The 13505-nt window shown below is 41.6% G+C and overlaps 2 protein-coding genes across 3 annotated transcripts in view; both read right to left on the reverse strand.

Moving 5' to 3' along the window:
- The window catches only part of LOC143805899 (cytochrome P450 2C8-like), an 80360-nt gene extending 73924 nt beyond the window's left edge, over nucleotides 1–6436 (reverse strand). For both annotated transcript variants that reach the window (XM_077285651.1, XM_077285650.1), the window contains exon 1: nucleotides 6229–6436. In XM_077285651.1, coding sequence (XP_077141766.1) covers nucleotides 6229–6408 — 180 coding nt within the window. In that variant the 5' untranslated portion in view covers nucleotides 6409–6436. The remainder of the gene's footprint in view (nucleotides 1–6228) is intronic.
- Nucleotides 6437–7413: 977 nt separating this feature from the next.
- LOC143805900 (cytochrome P450 2C8-like) overlaps nucleotides 7414–13505 on the reverse strand; it is a 114518-nt gene continuing 108426 nt past the window's right edge. Inside the window, exons 8-9 of the mRNA XM_077285652.1 lie at nucleotides 9994–10135; nucleotides 7414–8954 (exon numbers count right to left, since the gene is read on the reverse strand). Of these exons, the coding sequence (XP_077141767.1) occupies nucleotides 8770–8954; nucleotides 9994–10135 (327 nt within the window). The 3' untranslated portion in view covers nucleotides 7414–8769. The remainder of the gene's footprint in view (nucleotides 8955–9993; nucleotides 10136–13505) is intronic.

Raw genomic sequence — 13505 nt, forward strand, 5'->3', positions numbered from 1 at the left:
CAAAAAGGAGCTAACACCAGTAGGAGTCGTGCTGTAAGATCGAGGCAACATCCTATTGAGGCGCGTAGCCGGTGGCCGGAATGCCGAGAAAGTAAGAGACTCCACGCATTACTTTAGACTACGGCCGGGAAGTTAACTACAGGTTGGCTGTCTCACCATTACACCTAACGAAGACAACAGAGGCAAACTGTGGGAGAGGGGCGTCCCTAGGGTCCCTATAAAATAGCTCCAGGCCTTCCCCGTCATACGGGTGCATCCTAGCCATATCATCTGGGGGACGAAGAGAGAGAAAGAACAGAAACATACACGACAGTTGTGAGGACTATCCCGTGGTGCTCAGCAGGGAGGTACTACAACACACAGGTGCTAGAAGGTAGACACTGATTTCCACCTGCAAAGGAAACTCTGGATGTGCCGTCGGACCGGTCGGTCTCAGCCAGCCCTGTTAACAGTACTCTGGATTGAGGATCCCGAAGCCCTCAGTAAAGAGGTAAAGAGACTGCAACCCTGTGTCCTCGTTATTCATCGTGACTTGCACCACGCTTCACCTACACCTTTCACTGGACGCCCCTTAGCAGGGTCACGGACCGGGTCTAGCCACCGTGACAACCCCAGAACTGAGACAGAGAAGCCCGGTAGCGAGTACCCTGCGGCCCTGCGTCTGGGGGCGCTCCACAATAGGAATAAAAAATAACTTTTATTTAGTAATACATAAAACCAATTAAAAAGCAAAATTACTGTCAAGTGACACTGAACAGGTGAACACATCAATAATAAACTAAAGTTAATGGTGCGAGGGATATTGTACATTAACAATCATAATGCAGACACAAAAACACTGCTATGCTTATAAGAAATAATTTATGAGGCACCACAGATATATTAAGCAAGTGTAATGATACTAAATGTTATATGATCAACATATGTGCTCCCTATATGTATCAATGAAAACTGGGACTAAACATGCAATGGCAGTGATATCCCTAAAGAATTTGCTTGTGAGAGGCACACAGATATGACATTTAGCCATGTGGGGTTAGTAATATAATGAAATAAAGCGGTATTATATAAATGTAACATCCCCTTATTGATCAATACATCAAATTCAATACATGCAAATCACAATGTCAGTGTTGCCCACAGCAAGTCAAATACTAGTCCCAAAAATCAATCCTAAATGAAGATATTACCTATAACGGAGGTGCTGTGTGTCTGTTCTGCGTCCCCTCACCCCGACCCCGAAAGCACATTCTTTAGGGATATCACTGCCATTGCAAAGATGAACAGATTTTTGGCAGTTCCAACTCTTGAAAAGGCCACGTAAAGTTAACCATGGGAAAAGCATGGAGATTGCAAATTGATCCCCACTACTTTCAAGGACTGTCCCTGAGCCTTGTTAATGGACATTGCAAATGCCAGTCGAAGTGGAAACTGGAGGCTTTTAAAATCAAAAGGCAAATCAGATGGAATAAGTGGAATTCTTGGAATGAAAAGGTCCTCTCCTTTGGCAAATCCTGCTGCTGAGCTGTGTATCTAATCCTATCCTGGGTGATATCATCTCCTGAGCTGTGTATCTAATTCTGTCCTGTGTGATTCTGTCTGCTGAGCTGTGTACCTAATCTTATCCTGTGTGATACTGTCTCCTGAATTGTGTATCTAATCCTATCCTGTGTGATACTGACTGCTGAGCTGTGTATTTAATCCTATCCTGTGTGATACCGTCTGCTGAACTGTGTATCTAATTCTGTCCTCTGTGATACTGTCTGCTGAGCTGTATACCTAAACCTATCCTGTATGATACTGTCTCCTGAACTGTGTAACTAATCCTATCATGTGTGATACAGTCTACTGAGCTGTGTCTCTAATCCTATCCTGTGTGATTCTGTGTGCTGAACCATGTATCTAATCCTATCTTGTGTGTTACTGTCTGCTGAGTGGTGTAACTAATCCTATCCTGTGTGATACTGTTTGCTGAGTCTTGTAACTAATCATATGAAGTGTGATACAGTCCGCTGAGCCGTGTATCTAATCCTATCCTGTGTGATACTGTCTACTGAGCTGTGTCTCTAAACCTATCCTGTGTGATACTGTGTGCTGAGCTGTGTCTCTAATCCTATCCTGTGTGATACTGTCTACTGAGCTGTGTCTCTAATCCTATCCTGTGTGATACTGTGTGCTGAGTAGTGTTGAGCATTCCGATACCACAAGTATCGGGTATCGGCCGATACTTGCGGTATCGGAATTCCGATACCGAGATCCGATACTTTTGTGGTATCGGGAATCGGAATTGGAAGTTTCCAGTGTATGGTTCCCAGGGTCTGAAGGAGAGGAAACTCTCCTTCAGGCCCTGGGATCCATATGAATGTGTAAAATAAAGAATTAAAATAAAAAATATTGATATACTCACCTGTCCGGAGGCCCCTGGACATCACTGCTGGTAACCGGCAGCCTTCTTTGTTTAAAATGAGCGCGTTCAGCACCTTCCATGACGTCACGGCTTCTGATTGGTCGCGTGCCGCTCATGTGACCGCCACGCGACCAATCACAAGCCGCGACGTCATCCCTCAGGTCCTAAATTCCCTTCTAGGAATTTAGGACCTGAGGGATGATGTCACGGCTTCTGATTGGTCGCGTGGCGGTCACATGAGCGGCACGTGACCAATCAGAAGCCGTGACGTCATGGAAGGTGCTGAACACGCTCATTTTAAGCAAAGAAGGCTGCCGGTTCACAGCGGTAAGGTCCAGGCTGCGTCGGAGAGGTGAGTATATCAATATTTTTTATTTTAATTCTTTATTTTACACATTAATATGGATCCCAGGGCCTGAAGGAGAGTTTCCTCTCCTTCAGACCCTGGGAACCATCAGGGATACCTTCCGATACTTGAGTCCCATTGACTTGTATTGGTATCGGGTATCGGTATCGGATCAGATCCGATATTTTGCCGGTATTGGCCGATACTTTCCGATACCGATACTTTCAAGTATCGGACGGTATTGCTCAACACTAGTGCTGAGCTGTGTCTCTAAACCTATCCTGTGTGATACTGTCTACTGAGCTGTGTCTCTAATCCTATCCTGTGTGTTACTGTCTGCTGAGTCATGTAACTAACCCTGTCCTGTGTGATACAGTCTGCTGAGCTGTGTCTCTAATCCTATCCTGTGTGATACTGTGTGCTGAGCCGCGTATCTAATCCTGTCCTGTGTGATACTGTCTGCTGAGCTGTGTCTCTAATCCTATCCTGTGTGATACTGTGTGCTGAGCCGCGTATCTAATCCTGTCCTGTGTGATACAGTCTGCTGAGCCGTGTATCTAATCCTATCCTGTGTGATACTGTCTGCTGCGCCGTGTATCTAATCCTATCCTGTGTGATATTTGGCTGTGTATCTAATCCTATCCTGTGTGTTACTGTCTGCTGAGCCATGTATCTAATCCTGTCCTGTGTGATACTGGGTCGTGTATCTAATCCTATCCTGTGTGATACAGTCTGCTGAGCATTGTGTCTAATCCTATCTTGTATGATACTGGGCTCTCCCTGGGCTCCACCTGCAGTCTGTGTCGGCACAGTAATAAATGATGTTATTTCCAGCTTTACAGAAGGACGATAGCACCATAGAAATGATAAGAATAATAGGCCTCAGTTACTACAACTTTCAAAAAGGAAAACTGTTGCTCATAGCAACCAATCACAGCTCAGCTTCTTATAAACACAGCTCTGGTGAAATGAAAGATGCTTAGTGATTGGTTGCCGACACACACACACACACACACACACACACACACGCACACACACACACACACACACACACACACACACACACACACACACACACACACACATTTTTATATACATAGATTGTAATTGTATCATCTTACACAGTGTCACATCTTTTTGGAATTAGGTTTTCAGGTTGTCTAACTTTCAATAATCATCATAATACCTCCCTTTTTAAGTATTTATCAGTCCAACATAAGAAGTGGGGGCATCAAATACCCCTCTTTTTCTCTTTCACACTGTAAGTTTGACAGGGGATGGCCATCTGTATTTAGCCAACTGAGCAGGAGGAACAAACTGTGATAAATTAGCCAATGTGACAGTGATTTTATAGAGTAACATAGTTAGCAAGGCCGAAAAAAGACATTTGCCATCGAGTTCAGCCTATATTCTGTAAGAATAAATCCCCAGATCTACGTCCTTCTAAAGAACCTAATAACTGTAAGGTACAATATTGTTACACTCCAGGGAGACATCCAGGCCTCTCTTGAACCCCTAGACTGAGTTCGCCATCACCACCTCCTCGGGCAAGGAATTCCAGATTCTCACTGCCCTACCAGTAAAGAATCTTCTATGTTGGTGGAAAAACCTCTCCTCCAGACACAGAGAATGCCCCCATGTGACCGTCACCTTCCTTGGCGTAAACATGTCCTCAGAGAGATATTTGTATTGTCCCCTTATATACTTATACTTGGTTATTAGATCGCCCCTCAGTCGTCTTTTTTCTAGACTAAATAATCCTATTTTTGCTAATCTCTATGGGTATTGTAGTTCCCTCTCCCATTTATTAATTTTGTTGCCCTCCTTTTTACGCTCTCTAGTTCCATTATATCGTTCCTGAGCACTGGTACCCAAAACTGTTCACAGTACTCCATGTGTGATCTAACCAGGGATTTGTACAGAGGCAGTATAATGTTCTCATCATGTGTATCCAGACCTCTTTTAATGGTCCCCATGATTTTGTTTGCCTTGACAGCCGCTGCCTGGCACTGGCTGCTCCAGGTATATCTATCTTAACTAGGATCCCCAAGTCCTTCTCCATGTTAGCTTTACCCAGTGGTTTCCCATTCAGTGTGTAATGGTGATATTGATTCCTTCTTCCCATGAGTATGACCTTACATTTATCATTGTTAAACCGCATCTGCCACCTTTTTGCCCAAGTTTCCAACTTATCCAGATCGATCTGTAGCAGAATACTATCTTCTCTTGTATTGACTGCTTTACATAGTTTTGCATCATCTGCAAATATGTTTTACTGTGTAAACCTTCTACCAGATCATTATTAAATATGTTAAAGAAAACAGGTCCCAGCACCGACCCCTGCGGTACCCCACTGGTCACAGCGACCCAGTTAGAGAATATACCATTTATAACAACTCTCTGCTTTCTAAGTCAGCTACTTACCCATTTACACACATTTTCCCCCAGACCCAGTATTCTCATTTTTTTGTACCAACCTCTTGTGTGGCCCGGTATCAAACGCTTTAGAAAACTCAAGATATACCACGTCCAGTGACTCAGCTTGGTCCAGTATAGCTACCTCTTTATAAAAACTGATTAGATTGGTTTGACAGGAGCGATTCCTCATAAACGCATGCTGATATGGAGTTAAACAGTTATTTTCATTGAGATAATCCAGAATAACATTCCTCAGAAACCCTTCAAATATTTTACCAATGATAGAGGTTAGACTTACTGGCCTAAAATTTCCAGGTTCACTTTTACAGCTATTTTTGAATATTGGTACCACATTTGCTATGTGCCAGTCCTATGGAAAAACCCTGTTGCTATAGAGTCCCTAAATATAAGAAATAATGGTTTGTCTATTACATTACTTAGTTCTCTTAGTACTCGTGGGTGTATGTCGACGGGACCTGGAGATTTATCTATTTTAATCTTATTTAGCAGGTTTCATACCTCTTCTTGGGTTAGATAGGTGACCCTTAATATAGGGTTTTCTTTGTCTCTCGGCATTTCACCTAGAGTACTCACAATCCCTAAGGTTTCCTTTATCTATCACTGGATTATGCTGAAACTACTGTTACTTTCACAGCAAAGTTATTGTTGGAATCACTATATTAGGCTACGTTCACACTAGCGTTGTGCACCGTTGCGTCGGCGACGCAACGCACAACGCACGCAAAAACGCGTCAAAACGCACGCAAAAACGCTGCGTTTTGCGACGCATGCGTCGGTTTTTGCTGAAAATCGGACGCAAGAAAAATGCAACTTGTTGCGTTTTCTTGGTCCGACGCTTGCGGCAAAAAAGACGCATGTGTCGCACAACGCAACGAAAAAAAACGCATGCGTCCCCCATGTTAAGTATAGGGGCGCATGACGCATGCGTCGCCGCTGCGTCGCCGACGCAAACCCGACGCACATTAGCTTAACGCTAATGTGAACGTAGCCTAACCAGTTCCGTATGAAGAGTAAGATTACAAATAAGTTTTCTTACCTTAATTAATGACTGTGGCATTTCTGTAGTGCTGATCTGAAGGATATTCCCCAAGCCGGGCAGAGGGGTAGGTCCTGGTGGCAGGTCCTTCTGTTTGATCTTACCCCACCATTTCATGAGATAAATAAGGAGAGTGACTCCAGTAGCCAGGAGAATTGTTGCTGAAATAGACAGAGCCATCTTGAGCCTCAGCCCCTACAGCTCCGTCTGTTCTGTTTCATTGTGTATTTTTCGTGCAAGTACAGGGCAGTGTTCCAACATGTAATCAATAAAACCAGGTTAGATGAGGTAAAGTGCAGAGTTACAGCTGTTACACAACACTTCTGCTGTCAGTGCTTACTCAGTCTCAGCTTGGCGTGAAGTCAGGGTTAGTGATCGTCAGGCCACTTTTTAGTGAGCAGAATCAATTGGTTTCAATCACCAAATAGAGCCGACTCTTTTGGATACTAAATTGATCCACATTAAATATGCATTCACAAGCAGAAAAACACATATTTATGGAAACTCCTCACAGTATGACACAGTGAAAACTGAGAATTGATACCACTGGCGGACTAACAGTAATTTTACCCCCAGTGAGAGTCAATTAGAAACTGCAAGTGGCTCTCAGTGGGCTGCTGGCTCCCATCATTCACAGATAACAGCTGGCTCTTTGTACTGGATCAGTGGAGTATGGTCTGTCACTAGTTTGGAGTGCTATGATAAATCTGGCATGGATTAATGGAGGGAGGAAAAACAGGTCTGCTGCACTGCTGGCATGAATCCTTTCAAGAAACAAATCAAACACAAGTAGGACAAAGGGAGTTTTACCTTTCTTTAATCAATCATTGCTTTGGATTTTCCAACCTGTGGCACTACAGCAGCAGCTGGGATTCCATTTATCTATGCCCTCTAAGTGTTGTATCTCACACAACCGAACCAGGTGAGCAAAACTGCTTCTATGGCCAATACTGTTATGCGGATAACACCTTATTGAGCTATCTTGTCCTCTAGCTACTTCTCCTTGATTAATCAGACATGACACCCACCCCTCTGACAGCCAAAACTCTAATGGAGAATACTATGGCTGAATCCTCTTCTTACTATTCTCATGGAATACTACCCAGATTTGCTGATTGCTGAGGACATATTGTAGTGCAGCGGTGTTCACACAGTGCAATAGATAGGCAGGGACACAAGAAAGTTCATCATAAAATGTCTTTATTCCAGAAAACTCACAAAACAGGCAAGCGATATCCAATAGTACAAAGCCAGGTCCTCAAAACAGTCCATGTCCTAACGCTTTACTGTGGGCCCACCGTGTCTCTTGGATGCATCAGCAGCTTTGAAGTACCTGGCACTGTATTATCTTCACACAGGCCTGGGTTGCACAGAGCCTCCTGCTCTGTAGCTGGCAAAACAAAAACTGAGAATTTTAAAAGTGACTTGTGGACATAGAGCCACTCCCAAAACCCGGAGTGGAGAGAGGGATTCTCCCCACTGCCAAACTTGCAAATCCCTCCGAAAATATTATATATTTTTTTGCTAGTTACCTTTCTGAAAATGAAAAGTACTCAATGGATCTTTAAATTTGTCTATGTTTATTCATTTTCCAAAAACTCAAATTACGGACTTGTTTTTGGTAGAGAGTAATAGCTCATATTGGGTGAACAAGGATACAGAATGTTTAGACAATCTTCAAAGTTTGACTATCAAGGAGAGTTTGATCATTTTATTATCAGAGGCATGTTTGGCACTTGACTATCATGGCATTAGTTGATGGTCATGGTCATTAATTAACTATAATGGACAAATTGACCATTGGCTATAATAGTCATGTTTATTTGTTGACAATAATAGATGTATCAACTGATTAATAGATGAACTCAGTTAAGAAGGAAAGAATTTTGAAATGGTAAAAGATATCTGCCTGATCTTTCTTTATCCCATCCACTTTGGATAATGTGTGAGTTGCTGCTCATATGCACGATCCAATAATCCACAATTCGCATGGGAAATATTAGATACCTAAAGACTGAACTTTCACCAAAATAATGCACATGCAACAAGCAAAATAAAGCTTCATTCATATTTATCCTGTTTAACCTATTGTTTCACTCCATCGTAGGAACAGAAATTAATGGCAGTTACATGATGGACAATAGCAGCACCAGACAGACCAAGTTGACTATGATGTGCTCAATTGAGCCTTTGTCATTTTTCTTCTATTTTACCGGTCAAAATAGCCGAGCTACAAACAAAGCCGCCAGTGTAGATGTGAACTTAGCCAAAAGTTGTGACTCCTTTGCATAAAATAAAACATTTGTCATACAAGCTTAATCTTTATTTTAGCGTAAAATGATTACAGTTCTTGAGAGTTATATGATATTTTGTACACTCGTCCAGGCATAACAGATATTAAAAATAGAATTAAAAAAATTTATAATTTTTTGCACACAATCTTTGTATTTATTTCAATTTTTTTTTATATTAGAGCAGCTTTCTTATTTTCTAATTTCTAGAACTTATAAGGTTCCTTTAGTCAATAAGTTAATCTTCAGCTCAGAAACGAGGGACAACATTCATCTGGTAGGACTGAGGTCTTGAAGCATTGGTGTTGGGCTCAGGTCTTATGCTCAGATTCTTTCTGTCTACAGTGGGCTCCAGGGTGAACTTCTGCAGTATGGTGGTTAGAAAGAGGAAGAGCTCCATGCGAGCCAGGCCTTCTCCCAAACACAAGCGTTTGCCTGAGAAAACAGAAAGAGCAAACACCATAAGTAGTCAAGTTTAAAGGCGTTGTTTGATTTAGAAAAAACATTTTTAATTGCCTTTTTGTAAATCAACAGAGGATGGATGGGCAGGCGTCCTGTTTTCTTTTTAGCATAATACAGTTTGAAGAATGATTTGAAGGGTCAGTATGTAATTTTCACTTCCCTAATTGGAGAACTAAATACTTACTGCTTTCCAGCGCCGGTCTTCACCACTGCCTCCAGTGATAGTCCACAGGCTCCAGGTGTGATGTTACGATTACAGCAGCCAAACAATAAGCTCTGCTGCTCATGCCATCTAAATCAGCAAAAACTCCGAGCTGAATAATTGGCTGTAGCTCGGACATTTACTGCCATTTGTGAAGTCAGCGTTGTGGAGTCAGCGGTGCAGCCTCTAAGCAATCATTGAAGGCAGCAGTGAAGTGCGGACGCTGCAGCAAGTAAAGTAATGAAGCAAGTAAATAAGTAATGCTCAGTTTATTTTTTTCATCCAGAATGAGCTTTTGGATAAAACTGATCATTCTTGGAAAACACTTTTAAGTTTATAACTTTGCAATAATGTCAAAAGTCTCAATGTACTGCCTGTAATTTATATTAGATAATCTTAATGATTTGCCATGGTTTTACAATGTGTCTGTAAAAAATATTGCCTGTCCTTGATTTATTGATAAACTGTTCAGAAATAGTTCAAAATCAAATTGATAATCCTGGTTACGAGTCATGACATGCCAGGTTAGCACCGTTCTACCATAGACAATAGCTCAGACCTTTTCTGAGATGCAGAAAATTTCTCAGTCCAAAAAAACCTTTGAGTCATGTGTTACACTGTTTTATGTGATAAATGTAAATGTATTCAGTGGGTTTAAAAACACACACAAACAATTGATTCCTAAATCATATCAAGTAATATTTCTGATCTTCCTAATACCAGTCTGTCAACCAACCATATAAAAATATTTTCACATACTGAAGCTTAAATTCGGTATTCACAAAACACAATCAAGTAATAACATCTTACCTGTAGAGAATGGCATAAAGGCATCACTCTTCTTAACGCAGCCTTTCTCATTAAGAAAGCGTCCTGGATCAAACTCCTCTGGGTTCTTGAAATGTTTGGGGTCTTTCAGAACAGAAGTCAGAACTGGGAGCACCAAGCTTCCCTGAAAGAGAATGTATGAATATGCATATCTAGAAAAATTGAATTGTTAAAAGTGAGGTCTGTTAAGTTATTCCTATGAAGTAGAGATGAATGAATTTGCTGAAATTTGTCTTGGGCAGAATCGATTTGGTCCAAATAAAATTTAGTCCAAATTGAAAATGCCCTGAAAAGACATTTTAATATGCTATGAGGTTTCTCCAGAAGACATAGCTCTTGCTTGGCCCTTTCAGTCTTTGGATTGATCTTTGAGTCTTCCGGCTTTGACTAGACCTCACTTAGTCACTTGGAGCACGATACACATCATTAACATCAATAATATGTGAGGATAGTCAGTGACAGAAAATCCAAAGACCTATCTAAAGACCAACTCAAAGACAAGAGGGAGCAAGAGGAAGATGTTTTATGATAAATGCTTAATGAAAGTGTATGTTTGTTTTAAGATGTATGATTCAGCACTACATAATACAGGGTTGTTAACAACACTTAGCTATCTGGAAGTAAGCAGGTAGATGGATGGGGCCTAGTTAATTTACAGTTGCAATTTTATTTGCTATTTAAATGAATAGCAGTGAGTCCTCAACACAGTAGTCCAGTGGGTGTGGCCAACTAGAGGGCACTGCCCCAGTCTATACTAGTGTATGGAAGCGACACCACTCCAACTGGGCAGGCTCTGGCAGGGATTATGTATAACACATATATACCCTCTGGTCCGGACTTAAAAAATGGTGAATTCCCGCAGCATAAAGTGAGTGTACTGAGGGAATTCATAAGTCTGCAGTCACACAGAGTGACTGTAGGCTTATTGATATTGACAGGACAATCACTGCAAAAGGAGATCAAGCCACAAAACTTTCCTAGACCCTGGTTTGCATTCCAGGAGATGAGTTAACTTCTAAAATCTCAGTCACCTTCCTCTTTACCATTCTCCTCATGAGATGTTGTTATCAGTCCTATGTAAGGTTGAGCACATGTTTTAAAATTTAAATTCACTGAGTTTGCCAAACTTCTCCCCCAAAATTAGATTTTCAGTAAATTTGTGCGAATTTCCATATTGGAAAGCTTGTATTTTCTTGGAAAATATATGTAAAGGAGAGAAGAGAAAGAGCTCTGGTGACCATGATAGCTTACACTCTTCAGATGAGAGAGAGGACCCCACTGACCATAAGAAGAGATTTCACACTACAGAAGAGAAAGAGTGGACCCTACTGATCATAAAAGTTTACACTCTACAGTAGAGAGAAAATTACTCTGACCATAAGAGCTTACACACTAAAAAAGAGAGAAAACACCACTGATGATAAGAGCTTATTCTTAAGGTACCGTCACATTTAGCGACGCTGCAGCGATCTAGACAACGATCCCGATCGCTGCAGCGTCGCTGTGTGGTCGCTGAAGAGCTGTCACACAGACAGCTCTCCAGCGACCAACGATGCCGAGGTCCCTGGGTAACCAGGGTAAACATCGGGTTACTAAGTGCAGGGCCGCGCTTAGTAACCTGATGTTTACCCTGGTTACCAGCGTAAACGTAAAAAAAAACAAACACTACATACTTACATTACGGTGTCTTTCCCCCGGCGCTGTGCTTCTCTGCACTGTGTAAGCGCCAGCCGGAAAGCACAGCGGTGACGTCACCGCTGTGCTCTGCTTTCCGGACGGCCGGCGCTGACACAGTGCAGAGAAGCACAGCGCCGGGAGACAGACACCGGAATGTAAGTATGTAGTGTTTGATTTTTTTACGTTTACGCTGGTAACCAGGGTAAACATCGGGTTACTAAGCGCGGCCCTGCACTCGGTAACCCGATGTTTACCCTGGTTACCAGTGAAGACATCGCTGAATCGGCATCACACACACCGATTCAGCGATGTCTGCGGGAGATCCAGCGACGAAATAAAGTTCTGGCCTTTCTGCTCCGACCAACGATGGCACAGCAGGATCCTGATCGCTGCTGCCTGTCAAACTCAACGAGATCGCTAGCCAGGATGCTGCAACGTCACGGAACGCTAGCGATATCGTTCAGTGTGAAGGTACCTTTAAGAGATTACACATTACAGAAGAGATAGAGAAACAACCCAGATGATCATAATAGATTACAACCCTTAGGAGAGATATAGATAGAGAGAAATAGAGAGAGGACCCTGCTGACCATAAGTGTTTACACATTAAAGGAGAGAGAGGAAAAAATGACCCTGCTGACAATAGGAGCTAACACTCTACAGATGAGAGAATAGACCTTGAAGAAAATAAGAGCTTACAACTACTGGAAAGAGAGAGAGGAAGCTGCAGAACATAAGAGCTTACACTCTATAGGAAGGAAGACCATGCTCACCATAATAGCTTACAAACTAAAGAAGAGATAGAAAAGGGACCCTAATGATCATAACAGCTCGCACTCCACAGGAGATAGAGACACAGTGAGCAAGAAAGAGAGAGAGAAACCTGTTGAATATAAAAACTTACACACACTATACAGTGGTGGAAATAAGTATTTGATTCCTTGCTGATTTTGTAAGTTTGCCCACTGACAAAGACATGAATAGTCTATAATTTTAACCCCTTCACCCCGAAGCCTGTTTTCACCTAAGTGACAGGGCCAATTTTAACAATTCTGACCACTGTCACTTTATGAGGTCATAACTCTGAAAAGCTTCAACGGATCCTGGTGATTCTGACATTGTTTTCTCATGACATATTGTACTTCATGATATTGGGAAAACTTCTTCGATATGACTTGCATTTATTTGTGAAAAAAACAAAAATTTGTCGAAAATTATGAAAATTTAGCAATTTTCAAACTTTTAGTTTTTATGCCCTTAAATTAGAGAGTTATACCACATAATATAGTTAATAAACAACATTTCCCACATGTCTGCTTTACATCAGCACAATTTTGGAAACATAATTTTTTTTTTGTTAGGGAGTTATAAGGGTTAAAAATTGACCAGCGATTTCTCATTTTTGCAACAAAATTTGCAAAACCATTTTTTTTACGGACCACCTCACACTTGAAGTGACTTTGAGGGGTCTATATGACAGAAAATGCCCAAAAGTGACACCATTCTAAAAACTGCACCCCTCAAGGTACTCAAAACCACATTCAAAAAGTTTATTAACCCCTCAGGTGCTTCACAGGAATTTTTGGAATGTTTAAAAAAAATTGAACATTTAATTTTTTTTTCACAAAATTTTTACTTCAGATCCAATTTGTTTTATTTTACCAAGAGTAACAGGAGAAATTGGACCACAAAAGTTGTTGTACAATTTGTCCTGAGTACGCCGATACCCCACATGTTGGGGTAAACCATTGATTGGGCACATGGCAGAGCTCAGAATGGAAGGAGCGCCATTTGACTTTTCAAAGCAAGATTTGCTG

The sequence above is a fragment of the Ranitomeya variabilis genome, chromosome 2 (genome assembly GCF_051348905.1).
Source record: "Ranitomeya variabilis isolate aRanVar5 chromosome 2, aRanVar5.hap1, whole genome shotgun sequence".
Classification (NCBI taxonomy): Eukaryota; Metazoa; Chordata; class Amphibia; order Anura; family Dendrobatidae; genus Ranitomeya; species Ranitomeya variabilis.